This window comes from Thamnophis sirtalis, unplaced genomic scaffold (genome assembly GCF_051295495.1).
Source record: "Thamnophis sirtalis isolate CommonGarterSnake01/CBP01778 unplaced genomic scaffold, rThaSir2_p1.2 scaffold_2, whole genome shotgun sequence".
Lineage (NCBI taxonomy): Eukaryota > Metazoa > Chordata > Lepidosauria > Squamata > Natricidae > Thamnophis > Thamnophis sirtalis.
The window spans coordinates 62,908,180-62,933,221 of NW_028261382.1; the positions used below are offsets into that span (position 1 = coordinate 62,908,180).

At 43.4% G+C, this 25,042-nt stretch overlaps 1 protein-coding gene across 1 annotated transcript in view; it reads right to left on the reverse strand.

Moving 5' to 3' along the window:
• The window catches only part of EP400 (E1A binding protein p400), an 89,727-nt gene that overhangs the window by 58,677 nt on the left and 6,008 nt on the right, over positions 1-25,042 (reverse strand). Inside the window, 12 exon segments of the mRNA XM_087705787.1 lie at positions 290-391; positions 1,399-1,488; positions 3,301-3,358; positions 5,102-5,154; positions 5,858-5,936; positions 8,267-8,407; positions 9,054-9,239; positions 10,742-11,041; positions 11,814-12,217; positions 14,628-14,735; positions 15,438-15,525; positions 21,204-21,314. Coding sequence (XP_087561913.1) covers positions 290-391; positions 1,399-1,488; positions 3,301-3,358; positions 5,102-5,154; positions 5,858-5,936; positions 8,267-8,407; positions 9,054-9,239; positions 10,742-11,041; positions 11,814-12,217; positions 14,628-14,735; positions 15,438-15,525; positions 21,204-21,314 — 1,720 coding nt within the window.

The window sequence follows — 25,042 nt, forward strand, 5'->3', positions numbered from 1 at the left end:
CACTTCCAACATGCCACACCTCCATTAGGGCCTCAGGCTAGTTGGCCTAGCCATGTCTTCAAAGGCCTTTCGGAAAGTGAAAGGATGGAAGCAGTTCTGACCACGGGGGTGGGGGGAGATAATCCCTCCTGAATATCTCAAAATGCCCCCGGAATTCCTGAAAATTCCATGTACAGCCAAGTATTACATTAATGGAGCTGTGATGAAAAGGTGAAAAAATCCACCTCTCTACATCTAAGCTAGTCCCTTCTAGGAAAGCATTTGGAAAGGAAACTCTGCCAGGATGTACCTTCTTCGCTTGTCTCCTCTTCTGGCTTCGGCTGCGGCCAGTGAAAGTTCTCAGCGAAGGCTCCTTCGTACATCTTCATCAGATCATCCAAAGGCAGCTCAGCTATTGGGGGGGGGGGGGAACAGAATTAACAGATTAACAGAGTTGGAACGGACCTTGTAGGTCATCTAATCCAGCACACACATGCACACACCCCGCATAAGCAGGAGACCCTATATTATTTCCAACAGATGGCTGTCCAGTCTCTTCTTGAAAGTCTCAAGTGATGAAGCTCCCACAACTCCTGAAGGCAATTTCTGTTGCATGGGTTGATTACTCTCACTGTCAGGAAATTTCTCCTTATTTCCAGGTTGAATCTCTCCTTGGTCAGTTTCCATTCATTATTCCTTGTCTGGCCTTCAGGTACTTTGGAGAATAGCTTGACCCCCTCCTCTCTGTGGCAGCCCCTGAAATATTGTAGGACTGCTATCATGTCTTCCCTGGTCCTTCTCTTCACTAGATTGGCCATGCCCAGTTCCTGCAACCGTTCATTGTATGCTTTAGCCTTCAGGCCTTTGATCATCTTAGATAGATTCATATTAACAGAGTTGGAAGGGTCCTTGACTTACAACTATTTGCTTAGTGACTGTTTAAAGTTGCAACGACCTTGAAAATAAATGACTTTTATGACCGGTCCTTGGCTAATGAGGCCCTGACTTCATGGACATCACACACAGATACAGATTAACAGATTTGTTAGGGACCTTGAAAGTCATCTAGTCAAACCCCCCGACCAAGCAGGAGACCCTACATCATTTCTGACAGATGGCTGTCCAGTCTCTTCTTGAAAGCCTCCAGTGATGAAGCTCCCACAACTTCCGAAGGGAACTTCTGTTCCATTGATTGATTATTCTCACTGTCAGAAAATTTCTTCTTAGGTTGAATCTCTCCTTGTTCAGTTTCAATCCATTATTCCTTGTCTGGCCTTCGGGTGCTTTGGAGAATAGCTTGACCCCCTCCTCTCTCTCGCAGCCCCTCAAATATTGGAAGACTGCTCTCCTGTCTCCCCTGGTCCTTCTCTTCACTAGCCTAGCCAGGCCCGGTTCCTTTGGAATCGTCAACACACTCACCTTCCTTCGCCAGCGTGGACAGCTCCATCTGATGGTTGACATTCCCTTCCTTCTTTTCCTGCTCTTCTATTGTCTCCTCTTCATCTTCCGCTGAAAAGAAAATGTAAGGCCCAAATGTAAGCCAAAGAGAGGAAGGAATAGTCATATACACGCAAGAATAATTGAGAAGGCTTCGTCACAGAATTCTGGTGTGTGTATGTGTGAGAGAGAGAGAGAGAGAGAGAGAGAGACGGAGATGGAGACGGCAGTAGTTTCCCTCTGGAACTAAAACAGAATCCCAAATTGGAGCTGTGCTGTTTTCTTTCAGTCCGAAAGGTGCTTTTTTTCAGGAGGCAACTGGACTTTCATTTTTAATTTTGAAGACATTTCGCTTCTCATCCAAGAGATATTCATAATATTCAGTTTCCTCTTTCTCCTTAATTGCTAATGTTAATCTGTTCATTTCCTCACATTCTAATACATTCCTTATCATCTTCTCATCAATAGGAATCTCTACACTTTCCCAATGTCGTGCAAATACAATTCTAGCTACGGTTAATACATGAATGATTAAGTGGGGTTTTGTTTTGGGGTTTTTTTTGGGTGGGGAGGACACATTTGGATAAACCGTCAGGATTTATTTCTTTAGGATTGTGTTTGAAGGAAAGACGGATGCTAGATAGGACCTCCTATGCTCCTTTGTAGTCAACAATGTGCACAAAACTTCACTATTTGTTAAGAATCCCAAAGGTGCTTTTTTTTTAGGAAGCAACTGGACTTCCTTGTTTTTTCTTTGAAGACATTTCACTTCACATCCAAGAAGCTTCTTCAGCTCTGATTGGGTGGTGGGGAATGGAAGGATTTACACTCCTTGCAGACAGCTGGTCATTTGCATCCTTTTAGAGGGTCATTGAGGCCACCTGGAGGTTTGTCTGTGTCCTCAGGGTCACCTGAGTGGTGCGAATGGGTGTGGAGCCTTCTTGGAACCGTTGAAAGGACTCCTGTGTTGTAGACTGCAGATAGATGAGGTCGTATCCCTCCCCCTCTGTTGAGAGGGCCATTCAATTTTGACATTGATGGTCTCTTTGACTCCTCTTTCAAACCAGCGGTCCTCTCTGTCCAGAATGTGGACTTTGCTGTCTTCCTAAGAGCGGCCAGTCAGAGCTGAAGAAGCTTCTTGGATGAGAAGTGAAATGCCTTCAAAGAAAAACAAAAGAAGTCCAGTTGCCTCTTGGGGAAAAAAGCACCTTTGGGACAACCATGACCTGGATGGCTGAGAACCTCCGTAGCTATTTGATTTCAGATTTCACATTTTCTGCAACGCTGTTGGAGCAACATTAGTAAATGAGATGAAAAGAGTGGATCAGCACAAAAGAAAAACATGGCAAAGGTGCACTATATTTAATGCTGCAGATTTTAACAGCGGCAAGAATGTTTTTTGCACACAAAAAATGGAAAAATGAAGAGTCTCCCTCGGAAGAAGAAATAATAAATAAGATACTGACGTGCGCAGAAATGGACAGACTGATTCTAGAGCTCAAAGACGAGGGTGAGCCGGAATACCACGAAATCTGGGACAAATGGTACCGATGGCTAGAAATGAGGGGAAAAGGCCAGGACAGAAAAACACAGACAAGAATTGGAAAATATGGCATTAAGAATGTGTGATGGATAGGAATTGGATACACATTAGTATGGTTAGTAATTATATAAAAGAAAGGATCAACGGACAGGTAACCTGACTGATTACATACACCTACTGTATATAATGGATATAAAATGTAATTGTTGTAAGATCTAATCACTCTATGGAAACGTTTATGCCAGAAATGCCACACTATGTCCAATATTTTTATTGTTTATCTAATAAAAAAACTTTTTATATAAAAAAGGGGGTGGATCAGAAGACCACCCCAGACTGACCTTCATCATCTGTTAGAGATGTGCTGGCTTTTCTCTTTCTTCTACAGGACCAGGAACCCTACAAAACGAATATAGGCATAAAGGTTGTGCATCCGTTTCAGAAGGGTCCTTTCCCTTATCCCTTCCATCAAACACATGATTTATTGTTAATTACCTCAAAGGAGGAACAGAAAAGGACCAACACTGTTAGGAATATAATTCTAACGGTTGGGTTACATGATATATAAATCATGTAACAATGTTGTACCTGTTTCTTTAAATCATACTATAAAATGTGATTGGTTGCTGTTTTCCTCAATCGGCCATAAGAGGGAGCCAGAACGACTGTTAGCTCTCTGTTTCGTTAGATGCTGGGCTGATCTGATCTGAGTGTTTTTGGAAGCTGGCTGTTAGAAAGTGCCATGAGCTATTGTAAGTTTTGCAACTGCTAGCAAACTTTTTCTCAACTGATTATATGATACTGGACTATGTTGTTTGGATTATCCCTTAACTGAAAGACATTGATGACTGACTGTCTTATCCGTGTATGACCTGGACTGTTTGATGGACTCTGATACCTCTATTTCCACAAAAGTAAAAGCCTATTTAAACTGCAGTGTCTCTGTATGCTGGTTTGTGTGTTCTCCAACACAACTCTCCCAACACTTTGAACGTACTCGCTCTCCCAACCAGGAGCTTACCTAACAAACACCCCCCCAAAATTGTGAAGAAGAGGATGGGGAAGAACTCCATCATTCCACACACACACAAGCCCCCGTGGAAAAACATCTGCCCACCATAGCATCCATTATTGAAAGAGATTGACATATAGCTTGATCAGTGGTGGGATATCAAATCTTTTCCTACCAGTTCTATGAGAGTGCGTGAATCAGCTGAGCCAAAAAAACCAAGGGAATATAGGACAGGGAACAGCAGAGGTGGGAGGGTGGGAGTGGTATTTGCCAGTTCTCCGAACTACTGTATTTTTAGGAATATAAGACGCATTGCAGTATAAGATGCGCCAAGATTTTGAAGAGGTAAATATTTTTAAAAAGTTTCTGCAATCTGCAGACTTCCCAGACTCTCTGCACACCTCATTTTTTGTGAAAAACGGGGCATGCAGAGGGTTTGAGAGGCCTGCAAAGTGCTCCTGGGGTCGGGTCCAAAAACAAGCAAAAAATGGCCTGTTTTCCGTAAAAATTGGCCCATTTTTTTGCCCAGAAAAGGGGCATGCATAGCCTTTAGGAGGCCTGCAAAGTGCTGCTGCGGATTGGGGGGGGGGGCAAAAGCGAGTGAAAACGGCCCATTTTTTGCTCATTTTTGCCCTCCCCAGCCCGCAGGAGCACTCTGGAAGCCTCCTAAAGGCTATGCATGGCCATTTTTGTGAAGGGGGCGGGGTTTTGGGAGGTCAAAAATGCTGTATTCAGTGTATAAGATGCACTCAGATTTTCATCCTCTTTTGGGGGGGAAAGGTGCGTCTTATACTTCGAAAAATGCGGTACTCAAAATTTCCACCACTGGTTCGCCCGAACCAGTCCAAAGCGGCTGAATAATCACCTCTGAGTTTCATGATATCCTGCTCCCTTCTTCAAAGGTTATCCAAGGAAACTGACCAACAATGGCTTTGTATTATACACCACTTTCTCACTACGGCTCCCCATCTTTCCATTATATTTCTTATATACGAGAAAGCTGTTTACTGGCAGCAGTTCGACCACTCTCTAAATATACTCCTTGAAAAATTTATAATCTCAATAATTGTCAAACATGCAATCCGTCCAGAGTTATCAACAGGGAGACGGGAGGAAAAAAAATCCCTTACCGACTTGTTTCCTTTTTCCAGAAGGATGTCCTCTAAATGTCTCGACTCTTTACCTGCAAAATGGTTATCTTTTTAAAGCACTTTTTAAGTCAACCAACTTAATATGTTAGCCTAGCATGTCCATTCGGCCCGGAGCAAGAAAATAAACCCAGTGAAAAGATAACGTTTAGAATAGAATAGAGCTGGAGGGGACCTTGGAGGTCTTCTAGTCCAGCCCCTGCTCAAGCAGGAGATCCTATACCATTTCAGACAAGTGACTGTCTAGTCTCTTCTTAAAAACATCCAGTGATGGAGTGGACACAATTTATGAATGCAAGCTCTTCCAATGGTTAATTGCCCTCACTGTTAGGACGTTTCTCCTCAATTCCTGGTTGCTTCTCTCTTTGTTTAGTTTCCATCCACTGTTTCTCCTCCTGCCTTCAGGAGCTTTGTAGCATAAATTGACCACCTTCTTCTTTGTGGCACCCCCTCAAATACTGGAATGCTGCTACCCCTAATTCTTTTTTTTATTTATTTAGACTAGCCAGTCCCAAAACCTGTTTTAAAAGCCACCTGTTAACTCTGAGCAAGAACGTGCTTCCTGCTTTGCAATAATGCAAAATGACACCTAGTTTGGTAAGGAATTGTCTGCTAGAAACACACACACAGACACACAAAGCTCAGAGAGCACCGAGGACACCACCACCCCCACACCCCGCAACTTCCTAGTCTGCAATATTGTAATCTCATGTTGTAGCAAACGAAAAGGGAAACTACCTTTCTTGGCACGCCTTTTTAAATTCAATGCTTTTCTCCTTTTCTCTTGAAATTCAATCTGCAGCTTTATTTCAACCACCTGAAAGACAGAAAGGCAGAAATAGATTTATTGTTGATTGTTGATTATGACAATGATTGCATTCGCTTTACGTTATGCTTATGCTTTACACTAAGTGTCAGCAGGACAAACTTGGCAGGGAAACTGAATTGAGGGGCCCTAAGCAGTGTCATCCACATAAGGGCGTCTTTTGAAGGCGGATTCTTGAATACAGGCTCGTCTGCCTGGAACCCACACTGTATATCGGATATTAATACGATCGAGAGAGTCCAGAGGTATTTCACGAGAAGAATCCTCCACTCCTCTGCTCACAACAAAATCCGTTATGTCACCAGGCTTGAAATTTTGGGCTTGGAAAACCTAGAACTGCGCTGCCTGCAGTCCAACCTAAGCATACTACACAAAATTGCCTGCTGCAACGTCCTACCTGTCAACAATTACTTCAGCTTCAACCACAATAATACATGAGCAAACAATCGATACAAACTGAAGGTCAACTGCTTCAAACTCGATTGCAGAAAATACGACTTCAGCAACAGAGTGGTCAACACCTGGAATGCTCTACCTAACTCCGTTGTTACCTCCTCAAACCCCACACAGCTCCAATCTTAAACTGTCTACCGTGGACCTCAGCCCATTCCTAAGAGGTCCGTAAAGGGGGCGTGCATAAGCGCACCAGCGTGCCTTCCGCCCCTGTCCTACTGTCCCCATTCATCTGCACCTACTTCCTTTGTTCATGTTTATGCTCATACCTATACTTGTTATCTTGTACATGTTTGACAAACAAACAAATAAAAGGTGCTGTTTCACCTTAGAAAGCATCTTCTAACGAGAGGAAGAGATCATCACAAAGCCCTATAACCCATATTCTGTTTTCACCTTTCTCAGTCAAATTTAGCCCCTTTATCTCTGTCTGCTTAAGGTATACAATGATAATTACTAACTAGGGAAGATAAACGTCCTGAGTAGGGACAGAGTGATCTTCCCTCCTGCCAGACAAAGGAATTGCAACAGCTTTGGGCAAAATGCCTCTTGGTTAAAATTCTCAGCAAACCTTTGAATCTGCGTCAGGCCTGCAGCCATATTCCTTGCTGGATCTTTGGCCTTTCACACACTCTATTATTTTACTATGCTGTTTTATTAGTGGGGTAATTGGGAGGGGAAATAGTAAGGAGTAGAATGTGTTGTTGCCAAAATAAAAAATTCCTTCTTAGAAGCCCAAGGTCATCCTTTGTCTCTGCACCTGACTGGAACTGAGTGGGTGGAAATGCAAGCGTGGCAGAGGAAGATTGGACCATGTGATGGACTTGTGGGTGTGGGGGCAAGGTCTTGAACTTTCAACTAGTTGGAAAACCCAGGAAGCTTTCAGATTCAGGTTTTCCACAGTTTGTACCAACGTGTCTCTCTTATTAAATTGGAACTTTGATGAAAGCTCTGCCTTGAACTCTGATTTAATCCTGGATGGTATTTGGAACGCTGACACTTGCTTCCTACATTTGTGAGGTTGATCGCTGCGGTTCTTATAATAGTCACACAGTTGTTAAGTGAATCCAGCGTCCCCCTTGGACTGTTCTTATCATAAGGTCACAAAAGGGGAAAATCACGAGACCCCGGGACATTGTAAACTGTTGTAAATGTGAGTCACTGAAGCCAAGCGTCTGAATTTTGATTGTGTGACCTGCTCGGTGCTACTATAGTCATAAATGCGAAAAACGGTCATAACCTGTAATTCTCCAAATGTAAGCGTTCAACTTCCAGGCTCTACACAACAAGAACCTGGAACCTTGTCTCTGCATCTCTGCACCTGACTGGAAGTGGATGGGTGGAGATGCCAGCATGGCAATGGAAGACTGGACCATGTGATGGACTTGTGGGGGTGGGGACAAGACCATGAACTTTCAAATGCGTGGAAACCCCAGGAAGTTTAATAAATTGGAACTTAGAGAAATGTTTTGCCTTTGACTCTGATTTAATTTTGGATGCTGTCTGGAACCCTGACATGATGACTGTTTTTCACACTCACCCAGTGGTGGGATTCAAATAATTTAATAATCTGTTCTCTGCCCTAATGATTTCTTCCAACAACCAGTTCACCAAACTGCTCAGAAAGTTAACAACCGGTTCTCCCGAAGTGGTGCAAACTGGCTGAATCCCACTACTGCACTCACCTCAGAGAAGCTGGGAACTTGAATGTCAAAGCTACGTGAAATTTTTCTGGACTGACATGGATCCGAAATGTGAATTTCTAGGTGCCACCCGGGGTCACCAGAATACCGTTCCAGGGAGCCATTTCCCCACACACCCACTTCGAGGGTTTCAAAAATGACTGGCAAAGAAAGAGAAGGATTTACCTGTTCAATATTAGACCAGAAATATTCTATTTCTCTGGCAATGGTAGCAGCGATGCGCCTTAGCTTGATCTTCTCTTCCTTCTTCGCCCGCTCTGCATTGAGCTGTTTCTCTTCGTGGTAGCGTGCCACTGTCCTGACCATCTGACGTAAAATTTTTAAAGGGTTGTTAGACAGTGGGGTCATCCACAAATTTATCACAGCTGTCTGGCTTTGACAGCTATAAAATGTTTGACGGGCACTTTATAGGTTGCCTTTTGTGTTTTTTTTCATGCATTGGTGTTGTATTCTGTGACGCCATATGAAACATACAGTATATATAAAACTTTGTCCACGTGAAAAAGCCAGCTTTTTTTTGTTTGTTTGCAGTAATCATTAACTTTTTGAAAGCTCCCATATAAAATAAAGGTAAAGGTTCCCCTGGCACATATGTGCTGGTCGTTCCCGACTCTAGGGGGCGGTGCTCAACTCCATTACAAAGCTGAAGAGCCAGGATTATCTAAAGACGTCTCCGTGGTCATGTGGCAGGCATGACTCAATGCCAAAGACGCACAGAACATTGTTCCCTTCCCACCAAAGGTGGTTCCTATTTCTCTACTTGCATTTTTACGTGCTTTCAAACGGCTAGGTTGGCAGAAGCTGGGACAAGTCACGGGAGCTCACTCTGTTACGCAGCGCTAGGGATTCGAATCGCCCAACTGCCGACCTTTCTGATCGACAAGCTCAATGTCTTAGCCACTGAGCCACCGCATCCCTTTGCTAAAGAATTACAAATAAAGACGGTCCAGACCTTTTTGGCGGTGGCCATCTTCCATCGTCTTTCTTGGGCAAAATCTGTGGCCATCCACTGCATCTCCTCCAGGAGATAATCCCACTGAGATTTGGGCCTGGAGGCCTCCTGGAGTTTGGGCAGTCGTCTCAGAGACCACAAGCCTTCCTTCCTCAGCTCCGCGATGCGCTGGTGAACTTGGTTTTCCTGGGGGAAGCAAACAAGGGAGAACAATGAATGGGGTTTCTGGTGACATCAAAAGATGCATAGTTTGATAATATGAAATTTTATATAAACAACACCTGGAGAATATGAGAGGAGGTTTAAAAGCTTTATCTAGAATATGTTATAAAGATGTATTGCAATTGGATGATTTTAGGATGATTTAATGGAATGTTATCATATAATCCTATTCTAGATTTTGAATATTATATATAAAAGGACATAAAACAATTATAGTCAAATTAAGGTTGATATATAATAATTGTGATATACATGAATATAGGTGAATTTAAAATATGCAATTTGATATGAAAAACAGATGGTGACTATGGAAGAGATGCATGAAAATACGGTAACCAACTGACACACTTTCTACAATTTGTAATGGAAGATGGGTTTTTTATTTTTATGTTTGTTTGTTCTTGTTCAAAAACAAATAAAAATTGTTTGTTTTGTTTTTTTAAAAGATGCAGGGAGCAAAGGGGATAATGCAGCACATTGATTTAAAACCAGAAATATTTTTGTTGGGGGTTGTGCCCGAAACTTACAGTAAAGGAAATGCACATTTAATCGTACATGTATTAACTGCAGCTAGAATGGTATTTGCACAAAATTGGAAAAATTGATGAGATTCCCTACGGATGAGAATGTGATTAAGGGAAATATTAGAAGGTGCAGAAATGAACAGATTAATGTTTTCTATAAAGAAGAAAGAACAAACTGAATATTATATGACATGGGAGCTATTTTATGGATGGCTGGAGAATAAAAACAGAAGAAATAAATTTTGCTTCCAAAAATATCTGCATAGCAGTATTGCATAAATGCTACCGTGTACATTTTTTTGATAAAAACAAAGGATGCGATCTAATACCCATTTACTTATGAATAGATCCTGTTTGTTAACCATTTGCCTGAAATGGTATTGGGTCTCCTGCTTGAGCAGGGGGATTGGATAGAAGACCTCCAAGGTCCCTTTCAACTATGTTAAAGTAAAGGCAAAGGTTCCCCTCGCACATATGTGCTAGTCGTTCCCGACTCTAGGTGGCAGTTCTCATCTCCGTTTCAAAGCCGAAGAGCCAGCGCTGTCCGAAGATGTTTCTGTGGTCATGTGGCCGGCATGACTCAACGCCAAAGGCGCACGGAACGCTGTTACCTTCCAACCAAAGGTGGTTCCTATTTTCTCACTTGCATTTTTTTATGTGCTTTCGAACTGCTAGGTTGGCAGAAGCTGGGACAAGTCACAGGAGCTCACTCTGTTACGCGGCACTACGGATTCAAACCGTTGAACTGCCAACCTTTCTGATCGACAAGCACAGTGTCTTAGCCACAGAGCCATTGCCTCCCATTAGTTCCTAAACCTGCAACAGGGACATCATCACCTTTCAGCCTATGGATTAAAATGGCTGGATGGTTGGTAAACAGGTAACTTATCAGTTGGGGAAAACATGTTGCTTTGGCATCAGAAGAGACAGAAAAACTCTCACCAACTTCACTTGTTCAGCCAACTTCTCGTGTGTGCTATCCTGACCTGTTGCGGTATTTTGTGTTGTGTTCTGAGTTTTGGGGGTTGCTGCCACGGCCAACCCTGGGGGTTTGGAGGCCACGGGAGATGTTGACTTAGTTGCTCCTGGCGAGGACCTGCTGGCTTGGGTTGAGTGTGTTGTTTGTGGGGCAGGGTTGGAAGCAGAAGTTGGTGGGTTGCTTGAGGTAGGAGGAACCACACTTGACGAAATGCGCTGGGAGTTTTGGTTAGAGTCAGATGAGGGACGAGAGAGAGTTGTGATCTAAAAGAAGACACATAAATTAGAATATAAGATTAGAAAAATTAATAGATTCAAGGGATAAACCATATTTCGTTTTAGAGAAACAGTCAAAAAGAAAAGAAATACACAAATTTGCCATTTAGGACAGCGGTCACCAACTGGTGGTCCGCGAGAAACTTTTGGTGATCCAGAGAGAAATTATTTGCAATTTTTATAGTGCCCTAAATCAGGAGTCCTCAAACTACGGCCCCTGGGATGGATACATGCAGTGAATGCTTCTTCGCCACCACCAATACTTCCCTCCAGCCTTTTCCCAAAGCCTCACACCAGGAGGCCGAAGCAGACCCCAAGTTGGAATTTCTGCCCCCCTCCAACCTGCACAAAAGGACTCCGAAGGGGGAGACTCTCTGCAGCAACACAACCGTTCATTGCACGTATCCGTCCCAGGGGCCGAAGTTTGAGGACCCCCTGATTGAGTGCAATATAATAAACGCAAATAATTTTTCTCGCGGACCACCAGTGGTCCACGGACCAGCAGTTGGTGACCGCTGCTCTTGGAGGACCAGGGTTTGGCCTTCTCTCTGGTATCACATTCCTCCACTGGAGACAATGCATCCCCCCGACCCTATCTAGGCCCCCGACACCAGTAACGTCAAGCAGCCCCCCCCCCCTCCCAAGGTCAAACACAACCCTGATGCAGCCCTCAGTGAAATCAAGTTTGACACCCCTGCCTTTACTCTTTAGAATAGGCTTTCAGCCCTGACTGAAATGCCAAGTTACTGCCTCTGCCTACCTGCTGTGGGGCTGGAGTTTGAGAGGCCGCCACCTGGGAGGGGGGTGTCATCTGCCCCGGTCCGTGCGTTGCCGGCTGCCCTTGTGGCTGAGACGGCGCTTGAACCTGGCCGTGGGACACAGCAGCCGCAGTGACCATCACGTTTTGGGACTGAGCTTTGACGTGAATCGCCGCCTGTTGCACAGGAGGGTCGTTCATCTGAGCCGCCTGGGGTGCCAGCTGCAGCGTTGGAGGGTGGGAGCTGATGGACACGTTGGTGGGCTGCATTCTACCGGGCAGCTGAGGCGGTGGGGTGTGAAGGCTGGCTGCATTCTGCACCGGGGGCCCTTTGGAAGGGTCGTACTGTTGCTGGCTCTGCTTCTGACCCATCAGCTTCACGGTTTGAGGGGTGGGAGGCATTCCCCCTGCAAAGCAAGAGGACATAAGAATTAAGGGTGGCAAAGTCCGTGGAGATTCTCAGTTGTCCAGGTCCTGGTTGTCCCAAAGGTGCTTTTTCTTCAAGAGGCCACTGGACTTCCTAGTTTTTTCTTTTGAAGACGTTTTGCTTCTCATCCAAGAAGCTTCTTCAGCTCTGAAAGAATGGTGGGGAATGGAAGGATTTATATTCCTTGCAGACAGCTGGTCATTTGCATCCTTTTAAGAGGGTCATTGAGGCACTTGGAGGTTTATCTGTGTCGTCAGGGCCACTGAGTGGTGCGAATGGATGTTCTTGGAACTGGTTTTTCTTTTTAAAACACCAGTTTTTTATGTTTTATTACAAATAATATATTTATGCACAAAGTGTTGTCCGAGGTTTTTTCTTTTACATTCGCCTATCTATCTATCTATCTATCTATCTATCTATCTATCTATCTATCTATCTATCTATCTATCTATCTATCTATCTATCTATCTATCTATCCAACCAACCAACCAACCAACCAACCAACCAACCAACCAACCAACCAACCAACCAACCAACATCCATCCATCCATCCATCCATCCATCCATCCATCCATCCATCCATCCAACCAAGCAACCAAGCAACCAACCAACCAACCAACCAACCAACCAACATCTATCTCTCATCTATCTATCCATCCATCCAACATCTATCTCTCATCCATCTATCTATCTATCTCTCATCTATCCATCCATCCATCCATCCATCCAACATCTATCTCTCATCTATCTATCCATCCATCCATCCATCCATCCATCCATCCATCCATCCATCCAACATCTATCCATCCATTCATCCGACATCCATCCATCCATCCATCCAACATCTATCTATCTATCTATCTATCCATCCATCCATCCATCCATCCATCCATCCAACTTCTATCTCTCATCCATCTATCCATCCATCCCTCCCTCCCTCCCTCCCTCCCCCTCTCTCTCTTCTTGTGCTGTCAGACTCTTAAACACTACCACAATCACTCATGGGTGGAAACATATGACTAGTTTTTCTTTTTCTTTCTTTTCTTTTTTCTCTTCCCTTAATTACTTGCACTGGGATTGTTCTTTATACTACTTGTGTTGTTTGTGTTTGTTGTCGCCCGGAGTCCTTCGGGATTGGGCGGCATATAAATGTGGTTAATAAATGTGATTGCACCAGTGAGGCTAAAACCAATTTCGTTGTATTTATTTTGTACAATGACAATAAAGTCTATACTACTATATGCATAATCCATTTTACATCATATTCTTTTTCCAATTTCAGCCCTATGATCCTCTTTCCATATTTTCCATCTTAAACTTATTTTCTTAATACATAAACAGTAGCACTAATTGCCCCTTCAAAGTTAAACCAGATTATCATTTCCTATTTCATCTGTTGGTCTATTTTTCTTGGATCTCTTGAAAGGACTGTGGTGTAGACTGGAGATAGATGATGATGTCATATCCCTCCTGATGACACAGATAAACCTCCAGGTGGCCTCAATGACTCTCTTAAAGGATGCAAATGACCAACTGTCTGCAAGGAATTTTAAATCCTTCCCTTCCTCACCATCCAGTCAAAGCTGAAGAAGCTTTTTTGATGAGAAGTGAAACGTCTTCCAAGAAAAACCAGAAAGTCCAGTTGCCTCTTGGGGCAAAAAAAGCACCTTTGGGATAAGGGAGCCAAAGGATCAAAAAACTATAAGGGTGGCATGCCAGGGCAGAGCGAAGATGTGAAGTGTTCGTCTATTTTACTTACTTGGCCAACTCAAGGAAATAAACCATAAATATGCATAAACTCGGTCAGTTAAATAAACCACCGTTCTTCACCAACCGGCAAATTCAAAGTCCCTGGGGTATCCCAGCCAGAGAGACCACGCATGACACAACTTGAGCGTGTTGCCGGATGAGGAAGAGTGGGCGTAGGGACTCGACTCGCAGAAAGCAAACCTCGCGATGAAGGGAAGGGCTACATGAAATGCCCTACGGCTTAAGAAGGGTCGACAGGCAGCTGCAAAACGAAAACCGAACACGAAGGAGGAATGGAGGTACTAAGGTCCGTTGAAAAGAAAAAAAGAGGAGCGAAAATAAATAATAACTACTGGGGTTCCAGAACTAATTATTTTGGTCTCAACGTGCAGAGTGGTGGTTTTTTTTTTTCCTTCCATGCCCGCATGCATCGCTCGAGCTCATATTTCCCGGCTCTTTTTGACATGAACAAGCCACTTCACGCCAAACATTAATTTGCAAGGGGGTGGGGGTGGGGGTGCAGAACCAGAGAGCTCAATAACAATTTTTTAAATAAAAAAACCCTCTTATCAGGCTTCTGCTCCCTCGCCCCCAGCCCCTTTGCTAAATTAATCTGCGGCTGGCATGTGGCAACACAGTACCTTGTGCAGTTGGCATGAGCTGTTGAAGAGGGACTCCTGAAGCCACGCCTGGATGCTGAAAAACCATCCCATGACGGCCCACTTCAATTCGGGGTCTCTTAGACGAATCTGGTGATATTCAAATTCCATTTATAAGTGCACAAGGGGGAGGAGGAGGAGGGGGTGTCAGGTTATACGATTGGCAACGGCGCTCCCTGGGAGGTTTAAATGTTGATATTATGAGCCGCCGCAGCTCAGTGGTTAGAGGGCAGTACTGCAGGCAACTTCTGCTGACTGCCGGCTGCCTGCAATTTGGCAGTTCGAATCTCACCAGGCTCAAAGTTGACTCTGCCTTCCATCCTTCCGAGATGGGTAAAATGAGGACCCAGATTGTTGGGGGCAAGAGGCTGACTCTGTAAACCGCTTAAAGCGGGCTGGAAAGCACTATAAAGAGGTATATAAGTCTGAGTTCTATTGCTACTGATACCTACGAGCCTACCAGGTGAGAGTTTTGGCCCTTAAAAGAGAGTTTAGAAATATTTTGATGTTGCTGGGTTTTTTTTTTTCTTTCTTTCTTTTTAAAAAAATAAATGCTGTGAAAGGGTGGCGCGGTCGTTTCTCAAATGTGGCTGCTGGCGGAGAACCTGACATCCTGGGACTTTCCATCCCAAGAGATTGGCCGAATGGGTTGGCGCCCTGATGAAGTGGAGAGGAGAGCGGTTTTAAAGAAGGGCAAATCGGAACCATCTTTGGGTTGAGAGCCTAAAGGGACCATAAAAGTTCTGGAGGAAGAGGAGGAGGAGGAAGAGGAGGAAGAGGAGGAGGCCATACCTGCTGATGTAAGAGCTTGCTGTCTCTTAAACGCTTCGATTTCTATGGCATTGACAGTTCCCGTTACTGGAGCCCCTGCATGGGCCTGCTATCAGTAAAACAAAACAGGAGAAGTCAACAGTCTGTGAGTGGAAGACAGGTTTATTTTTAAGACTTTTTTTTTAAAGGGCATGGCACCCTTGTTTTTAAAGAGCTCAAAGCAGGGGTCCCCAACCCCAGGTACATGGACTGTCAGAAACCGGGCCGCACAAAGAGGCGAAGGCCCCATCCGCAAGATGCAGGCAGCAAGCAAAACCAGATCTCCTACAGTTCCTGGAAAAATCTCTTTTCGCAGAACCGATCCATGGTGTCCAAAAGGATGGGGATCCACTGGTGTGCATTGGAAGAATTTGAGGTTATTTTTGATTTCCAAAAGGTTTGCCTTTGTATCCATTTGGTAATGTTCCTTTCAATCGCAAATATAAAAGCTGCCAAAAGCTGAGTGATGGGCCAGTTGGTTTGGGTCTCTCTTTCCTACTAACACAATATGAAAAGAGCTTCCTTTCTCGCAACTCAAATCTCTCACCTTCCTAGCATTAGGGTCTGATCAACTGATCCTGTATTTTGCATACAAAACAGATCCAGAGCTCAAGGCTTGAGGGAATTCACATGTGACTTTCTCCAAAATTCAATACCTTGTTTTTTCTCATCTAATAATCGTGCAATAGACAACACCTGTCAATTCTCCACTTCTGTCTATATAACAGTTAAGCAACTTGCCATTACAGTGTTTACTGAAAATAATTTAACGCACTCCAGTCCCCAATGCAAGTTCCTGTCTTATTAATGTTTGTCTTCTTAGCCACTTTCGGTCTCCTAGATCTAAAGCTAGCAAGCCCATATTCTTGTCACTGGTTTGGCAATGAACACCGGCATTTTTATAAGGTGTGTGGGAATACATACAGTACTAGAGGAGCAGGAAGTGTCCATGAAATGAGATTAAATGCTCATCCTCATTTCCCCCCCTGACAAGCAGTAAAAAGATACTACTGAATACTTTGCAAGATGCTAAGGCAGCAGTTTTCCCCATTCTGGTACACAAGGAAGAGGTGTTTTGCCATTAAGCATGGAGCATCTGTTTACCCATCTAGCTAATCACCATGAAGTCTCTTACTTTACAAATTACTTTGACTAATTATCCTTTAAAGACATATTTATAGTAAATAGAATGTTTACTAATATAGTCTTTTATATCTGTATTCATTTTTTTAATGTACTGTTCTGCATGTATATGTACCGTATTTTTGGAGTATAAGATGCACCTTTTTTCCTCAAAAAAGAGGCTGAAAATCTGGGTGTGTCTTATACATCAAATAGAGCATTTTTTTGCCTCCCAAAGCCCCGCTGTGCATAGCCTTATGGAGGTTTTCAGAGAGTTCCTGGGGGCTGGGAGGGCAGAAATGAGCAAAAAAATGGGTTGTTTTTGCCCTCCCCCAGCCCCCAGCAGCACTCTTTAAGCCTCCATAAGGCTATGCATGCAATTTTTTTGACAAAAAAAGCGCCCGTTTTCACGGAAAATGGGCCATTTTGGGGAGGTTTGCAGAATGCAAAAACTTTTTTTTTTCCTTTCGGAAAGCTCTTTAGTTAGAGTGATTGATGATCATTACATTGCTCAAGTGCTGTGCCAGCAGAAACAAGTCTCAGGTGTTGCAGGTTGTCAGTAATTTCCTTCTCCAGGACATGGATAAATACACCTGGAAACATCTACCTACCTACCTACCTACCTACTCTCTATCCCTCTCTCTCTTCCCCTATCTTCTGTATTTCTCTCTATATCTCTCTCCCTACCTACCTACTGTATTTCTCTCTCTCTCTCTCTCTCCTTACCTACCTACTGTATTTCTCTCCCTCCCTCTCTATCTACCTACCTACTTTTTTAAAAATTTGCCTCTTCAAAACCTTGGTGTGTCTTATGCTCCAAAAAATACGGTGCATGTATGTATGTATGTATGTGTGTGTGTGTGTGTGTGTGTGTGTGTGTGTATGTATGTATGTATAAGATAAAGGTAAAGGTTCCCCTCGCACATATCAGTGCTGTCTGAAGACGTCTCCGTGTCATGTGGCCAGCATGACTCAACCCTTCCCACCAAAGGTGGTTCCCATTTTTCTACTTGCATTTTTTACGTGCTTTTGAACTGTCAGGTTGGCAGAAGCTGGACAAGTAACAGGAGCTCACTCCGTTATGTGGCGCTAGGGATTCAAACTGCCCAACTGTCGACCTTTCTGATCGACAAGCTCAGTGTCTTAGCCACGGAGCCACCACATCCCTATATATGTATATATGCATGTGTGTGTGTATATATATAGTGTGTGTGTATAAATATATCTATGTATATGTATGTATGTACGTACATAGTACACACATACAAACACATAAAATTAACCAAAAGATTGGATTATTGATCTCCAGAATTCCTACCAAGCCTATTTCAGATACATTGAAAACCAATATAATTTTTCATAAATAAATAAACAAACTAATAATCAAATAAATAAATAGGAAAGCATATCTCATCTCTTTTCCCTGCCTAAAGGTTTCTGCACTAATCAGAGCTCTGTTGTTTCTGAATTGTAGAAGCAATGGCCTACTACTCGAAGTAAACAAACAGAACAGAGAAAGGCAATATCACCTGACATTTCTACCATTCCTATCAATAATCTGCTGGTTATTACTTATTGATCTGAAACATTTATACAGCTGCCCCTCTGATAACAAACTCTGAGTGGCTCCCAGTCAGAAATGAAAATTAACATACAGAAGGTAAGTTAGGTACAAAAAAAAAAAGTAAGTAAAACTATTTAAAAAGCTAAGGGGTAAAAACAAAAAAAACTGGTGCCAAGTCATGGTAACACTTTTTAAAAGGTCTAGGTGCCTCGTGTGACATTTAATTAAAAAAAATAAGGTTGAAGATATAAGCATATAGTTATATAAAATATTAATTATTTGAGGAGATCCCAGAGGTCCTATAGCCGTGATGGCATGCGGTGCCAGAGGTGGCACGCAGAGCCCTCACTGTGGCCATGGGTGGCGGCACCAGCTGCTCTTCTGGTTTCTAGCACGCATGTGCGCCGGCCAGCTGGTCTTTGGAACGATCTCCCCGTGGAGATTCGGACCCTCGCCACCCTTCAGGCTTTCCGCAAAGCCGTTAAAACCTGGCTGTTCCAGCAGGCCTGGGGCTGATGAGTTCCCAGCCCCTCTCGAATTGTTGCGGCTATTGATGAGTTTTTAATCTATTCGTATTTGTCTGTCTTTTCGGGGTTTTTTTGTACTTCCCCTTTCCCCTATTTAGTTTGTTAGCCGCCCTGAGTCCCCTCGGGGAATAGGGCGGCATACAAGCCCAATAAAACTAAACTAAACTAAACTAAACTTTGCAGGCACTGGAGTGCTAGAAAATGGCCCCCAAAACACCCCAAAACCAGGCTCTTTACCGGACAATTTTCAGGCCATTTGTGACCCCAAAAATGGCCTGAAAGCAGCCCCAAAAACAGACCGTTTTGTGGACTATTTTCAGGCTGTTTTCAGACTTTTTTCAGCCAATAAATGGCCCAATAAGTGGCCTGAAAACAGCCGGAAAACCAGCCTGTTTTGTGGGCCATTTTCAGGCTGTTTTTCAGACTGTTTTTCGGCCATTTTTGGCCTAAAATATGACCTGGTTTTTTTTTGCCATTTTTCAGGCAATAGTCCGGCTCCTGCGCCTATGAAGACCAGCTGGCCGGCGTGCATGCACACACGTTCTGGTTTGGGCACTCGGTGCCGAAAAGGTTCGCCAACGCTGTCCTGTAGGGAGAATAGACCAACATCGGGTGGTTTTTTTGGAAAGGACAGGAAATGGACATTTCATGCCTGATCATGCTTGTGGACATGCAAAGGCGCTCCTTTTGGGAATGCACTCCACTCCACTCCTGGTCTCAAAAAGCCAAACACAGGTAGTCCTCGACCTACGGCCACATTTCAGCCCTAAATCCCTGCTGCTAAGCGAAGCAGAGAAGTGAATTTCGCCCCATTTTACCTCCTTCCTTGCCACCGTCGTTAAGCAAGCCGTTGCGTTTGTTAAAGTTAGTCCCGCGGATTGTTAAGTGAATCAGGCTTCCCCACTGGCTCTGCCGGCCGGAAGGTTGCCAAAGGGATCGCATGACCTCGGGGACCCTCCAACAACAGTCATAAATACGAAGCGGTAGCCCAGCACCTGAATTTTGATCACGTGATTCTGGGGAATGCTGCGATGGTCGTTAAGTGTGGAAAAACGATCCTCGGTCACTTTTTGTTCCCCCCGCGCCATTGTTACTTTGAATGGTTGCTAAACGAACGGTCGTTAGCTCGAGGACTACTGAATCTCTCTGGCCTCAGAGCAAACAAAGTTTGAGAGCTTCTTTGCCTAAAATCTAAACGCCAAAGCTATCCACCTCCGGTTGCAGGAAGAATAAACGCCTAAGTCCGTAATGGTGAACCTGTAGCAAAACTGTGGCCAGAGGTCGCATGCAGAGCCGTCTCTGTGGGCACACGCGTTATCTGGTTTCCAGCACATACATACACATTGACCAGCTGGTCTTCATGTGGGCTGGAGCACCAGAAAACAGCCCCAAAAACAGGCAGGTTTTTTGGGCTATTTTCCAAGCCATTTTCAGGCTGGTTTTCCTGAAATGTCCCTGAAAATGGCTCGGAAAATGGCCTAAAAACAGTGAAAACCAGCCAAAAAACAGACGTGCACGCTCCGGCCTTGGATTTCTGGCACACGCACATGCACATCCATGCACCCACGTTCTGGTTTGGGCACTCAGTGCCGAAAAGATTCACCATCACTGGCCTAAGTCCTAGGTTTGAAGTCTCCTTTTTGTAACACTCAACCATGATTTGTCATTAGTACTGGATCAAGGTATTACTGATTCACATGCCGCAAACCCCATGCTTGCTTCATAGCACTGACAATTAATCCTGTAATGCATACATTTCTCGATAAATTAGCATGCCGCTGGACTCTATAAAGCAGAGGTCACCAACCGTTCGGACCTCAGGGACCACTAAATTCCTAATAATTTTAAATCCCACGGACCACTAATTGGAATTTTTTTTAAATAGATAAATAGCGTTTAGCGCACTATTAAAAAATTCAAATAATTTTTCTGTGGCCCACCAAACTTTTCTCACGGACCACTGGTAGTCCACCAGTTGGTGACCACTGCTGTAAAGTGTGCTAACTCCATCTGAACCAGAAAGAAGGGAAAGCACGGTTGCAAACTTGTCATTTTTGTAGGTTAGCTTTTGACGATCACCGCCGAACTCCCAAAAAAATATTTTGTAGAAAGATCCCACAGAGAGAGAGAGAAAAAGAGAGAGAGAGACATACAGAGAGAGACCCACAGTTACCAGGTAGAACATACAAAGGGACCAAAGGACAAGCAAACCAAAGTGGAACACGTTAAAAGCTGAAAGTTAATGAAATCAGCCAGCAACTTTGAGACAAGATAAATAAAATAAAATAAATAAAATCATTCTTGGTATTCCCCACTCATGCATTTGAAAAGTTCAAATGTTTTTACTGCTCATTTTTCTAAAATGAGAAGAAGGGATGGGCTGTTGGGAGGAAGGAAGGATGTGGGGGGAGGAAACAGACTTAACTTTCGGTTACCAAATCTGACTGAGCCAAAATGATCATTGTTATTATTAATATCATCATCATCATCATCTGGGATGAAACTGAAGAGTTTTTAAATCCATTGAAAAAGTACCTGAAACGGTTGCTGCTGAGTTGAAAAAGCAGCAGAAACATTTGGAGGAAGCTGGGTTGCTATAGCAACAGGAGTACCAGTCTGCCCATCCTTTCCTGTCACAACCTTTACCTGAGAGAAGATATTTTGGGAAGGAGGGAGGGAACAAAAAGGGAAATCATTTTTTTCTTTCATTCTCTCTCTTTTTTTTAATTCCAAAAAAGAAAAATAGGATCAAAGCATCCCGCTTTGCATTCTACCAATGGGGTTGAGACAAAACTTCATTTAACTCTTGATTATTTTTGTTTAAAAGAGTCTCTTTTTTTGCGAAGGAAGGCAAAGTTTTGTTGTGGGGTTTGGTGTTTTTTTTGTTATCTATCAAAACAGAGTGAGGGACAAGATAGCAGCAATTTTTTTTCACCCTCTGGCCATGCAAAAAGTTCTAAATTGAAATTGCATGTAGACATTAGCGTGGGTTAAAGTCTTGAGACCTTGGCTTTCTAACAAACAACATTAGCGTGACAGACAGTTGACACTCAGAAGAAGCCCCTAGACATTTATTAAGCAATGAGTGTACACCTCCCGTTCCCACCACCCGTCACCATTCCCACAACCAAGGCGAGCGATGAGGTGCGTTGCTTTAGCTTAGCAGAAGATGGTGAAGAAGAGAAGGACATTACAATATGCAGAGTGAAGGAAGAGACACTGGAATACCTTAGGTGTCAATGTGCCGCACACTTATCCTTGGCTGATCAGACAAGTTGGGTGCTTCGTGGATTTTGTGAAAGCTTTTCCGAAACCCTGTTGGGTCCTTGGCGCTCTCTGAGCTCGGCGGCTAGCTTGGAGACGCCTCGCGACCCGACTAGGTAACATCATCTGGATGACAAAGGGAGCGGAGTTCACTCTCTTTTGTACACGGCTAGTCTTCTACTTATGACCACAACGGAGCCCAACATTTCTGTTGTTAAGGGGGACAGTTGTTAAGTGAGCTTTGTCCCGTTTTACGACCTTTCTTGCCATCGTTGTTAAGGGAATCACTGTAGTTGGCAAGTTCGTAAGGCGTCTGAATTCTGATCGCATGATCAATAGGTCACTTTTTTCAGTGCCATTTTAACTTTGAACAATCACTAAATGAAGTGTCGTAAATTGAGTGTCGTAAATCTGTATACTAGTGGCTTACTCTGTCAGTGTTGGTGAGAGGGGTGGTTCCTTGATGAGGTTGTTGTTTACAGTTTGATTCTTTGTCTAGGTTGATCGTTCCTTGATTGGGTTGATGGCTGTCTTGGATGGAGCCTTTCATTTCTAGCCCTTGATAAAACGCCCCTGGGGTCCAGTCTACCTCTGAGGGACAGGTTAAGGGTCCATGGTGACCCCAGGGCTTGCTTTGAGCCAGCTGCTTCCCTACAAGGAAGCCCTTCTGGTCTTGGTTCTCTAGGTTTTAAAGTAAGGGTATCCAAAACCTTGGCCTCTTTTAAGACTTATGGACTTCCACTCCCAGAATTCCCCAGCCAGGTGGAATTCTGGGAGCTGAAGTCCACAAGTCTTAAAGGGGTGTCCCTGTTTTAGAGGCTCTTTCCTTTGGGGATTCCCCTTGGGGTAATGATGGCTAACCTTTTTCCCATCGTGCGCCAAAAGCGGGTGGGAGCACAAACACCCCCCACCCACATATGCAGGTGACCCCCACCGCTTTTGGCACGCAATGGACATGTTTTTGGCTCTCCCCAGGCTCCAGAGGCTTTCTACGAACCTGGGGTGGGCGAAAACAGCCTCCCCTGCCCCCCCCCCCAATCCTGAAGCGTGAAAACCAGACCTATGGGGAAACCGGAAGTTCAGAAATGGACCTGCATTCAGAAGGCTTCCCTGAAAGCTCCGGAGGGCGAAAAATGGCTGAAAATGAAGACTGAAGCCAGGGTGCTGGAGCTGACAGGGCAAAGCCTCACATGCCCTAACAAATTGCGTGCCACCTTCCCCCCCCTTCCAATCCTTCATGACTTGCTCAGGCAGCCCCGTGCCCAAAATCACCAGCCAACTTAAGTATCCATAATAGTGTGTGTGTGTGTGTGAGTGTGTCTTTGTGTGTGTGTGTGTGTGTGTGTGTGTGTGTGTATGAGCGAAAACATTCAGATGTGATGATTATCTCAGTGTTAAGTGGTTTAACCATGGATTTACCTATCCAGATGGCATATAGAGCTTGATTGTTGGTAAACAACAGCCAAATCAAGAAGCCACCAAGGACGTTCCCACCAACACAGACAGGGCAAGCGACTAGTAGATAAAAAGAGAATGAACGTCTCTCCCTTCTAACGCTGATGATGTTCCCTACTTGGGTAATGAAACGTCTGCAAGAAAACAACCAAGCTCAGAGAGCACCGAGGACACCACAGTTCAACCCTGAGCTACAAATATTCCCTTCTATCTTTCCTAAATTCACTTAGACCAATTTTTGACTCCCCCTTACGGACACTACAAACAGATTTCTCAAAATGAGGATAAAGAAACATTTAGCTGGATATCTCAGTGAGGAGCCTAGAGACCAAACATATTTGCCCAGTCCGACTAAATAACAACTACATCCAATAAAGATTACTTGCAGATTTAAAAAGGGAAAGCAAACGCCTGTGTGTCACAAGAAAACCCAACAAATGCATACATTTAATGGACCATTAAAAAAGATGCCTCAGAGGAGACAGTTAAAAGCCCACCTTTTAAATTTTATTCACTATGAACTGAAAACAGTCTTATTTTGTCCAGAAAAGCGATGAGATTTTTATTTTTTTTATTTTTTGCTGCACCTCACCTTTTTCAAGTGAACAGATTTTAAAAGGACTTTCTCAATAATACCTGCTTTTAAAACGTGGAGCCTTTGCCTAAATCTTAAAAGTTTAAAATCAAACAAAGGAACGTTGCATCGATGGGGTAGCTTCTCCTGACTTTATGGGGATTAATCCAGCAGTACAAAATAATTAATTTCCTGTGTGATGGAGGTGCAGCGCTTAACTGCCTTCTGAATATTTATTATGCCTAATGAACAATCCATCTAATTTGAAATGCCTGCTCTCCATTCAACATCCCTAGTTCTTTTAGTAACACAGTCATTATCATGTGCATGAAGCAAACATTCTATTAATTTACTAACGCTGCAATTATACTCACTGCTTTTTATTAAAACCAAATCGGCCATAATTTAAACCTCTCTGAGGAAATGGTACTTGCGAGTCCAAACCCATATATTCTATATTTTTAATAAAGTTAAACAGCAATTGAGTCAATTTACGAAGCTTTTTTTAAAAAAAAACAGAAATCAACTTTCTGTTAAACAGATGTCACTCCAAACTGGAATTGTAGGACATCAACTATTAACAAAATTCCAATCATAGATTTCATTTTCTCTCTCAATAAAGGTGTGGAATTGCATAAAGATTAACTCACGGTTCAGAATAAAAGATTGGCAAAGTTTATGCAGTTAAACAAACACCAGTTTATAAAATATGGACAACATTTTTAAAACTTTAGGTTGCAATTCTCAATTGTAACTTCTTTTGATTGCAATTCTGTATACAATTACCTAACAAGAAGTTTCCCTAAATTCCAAAAGGGTATGGAAAGAATTACATTAGAATTTTTTTATTTTCAGAAAAAGAAAGCTGGAAATTGGACATTTTCAGGAAAACGATCAAACAAAATACTGGATTGGGGGAAACCAATTTGCAACTTTTGAAACACATAACCAAGGGACATGAGTCAGGATCCAAAAATCACATCGAGGTTCCGTCAAGTGATATTTAATATATATTTTTGTCAGCAAAAGTTTTTTTGGGGGGGACGGGGAAGCCACAAAACTGGATAAAATTCCTGCACTC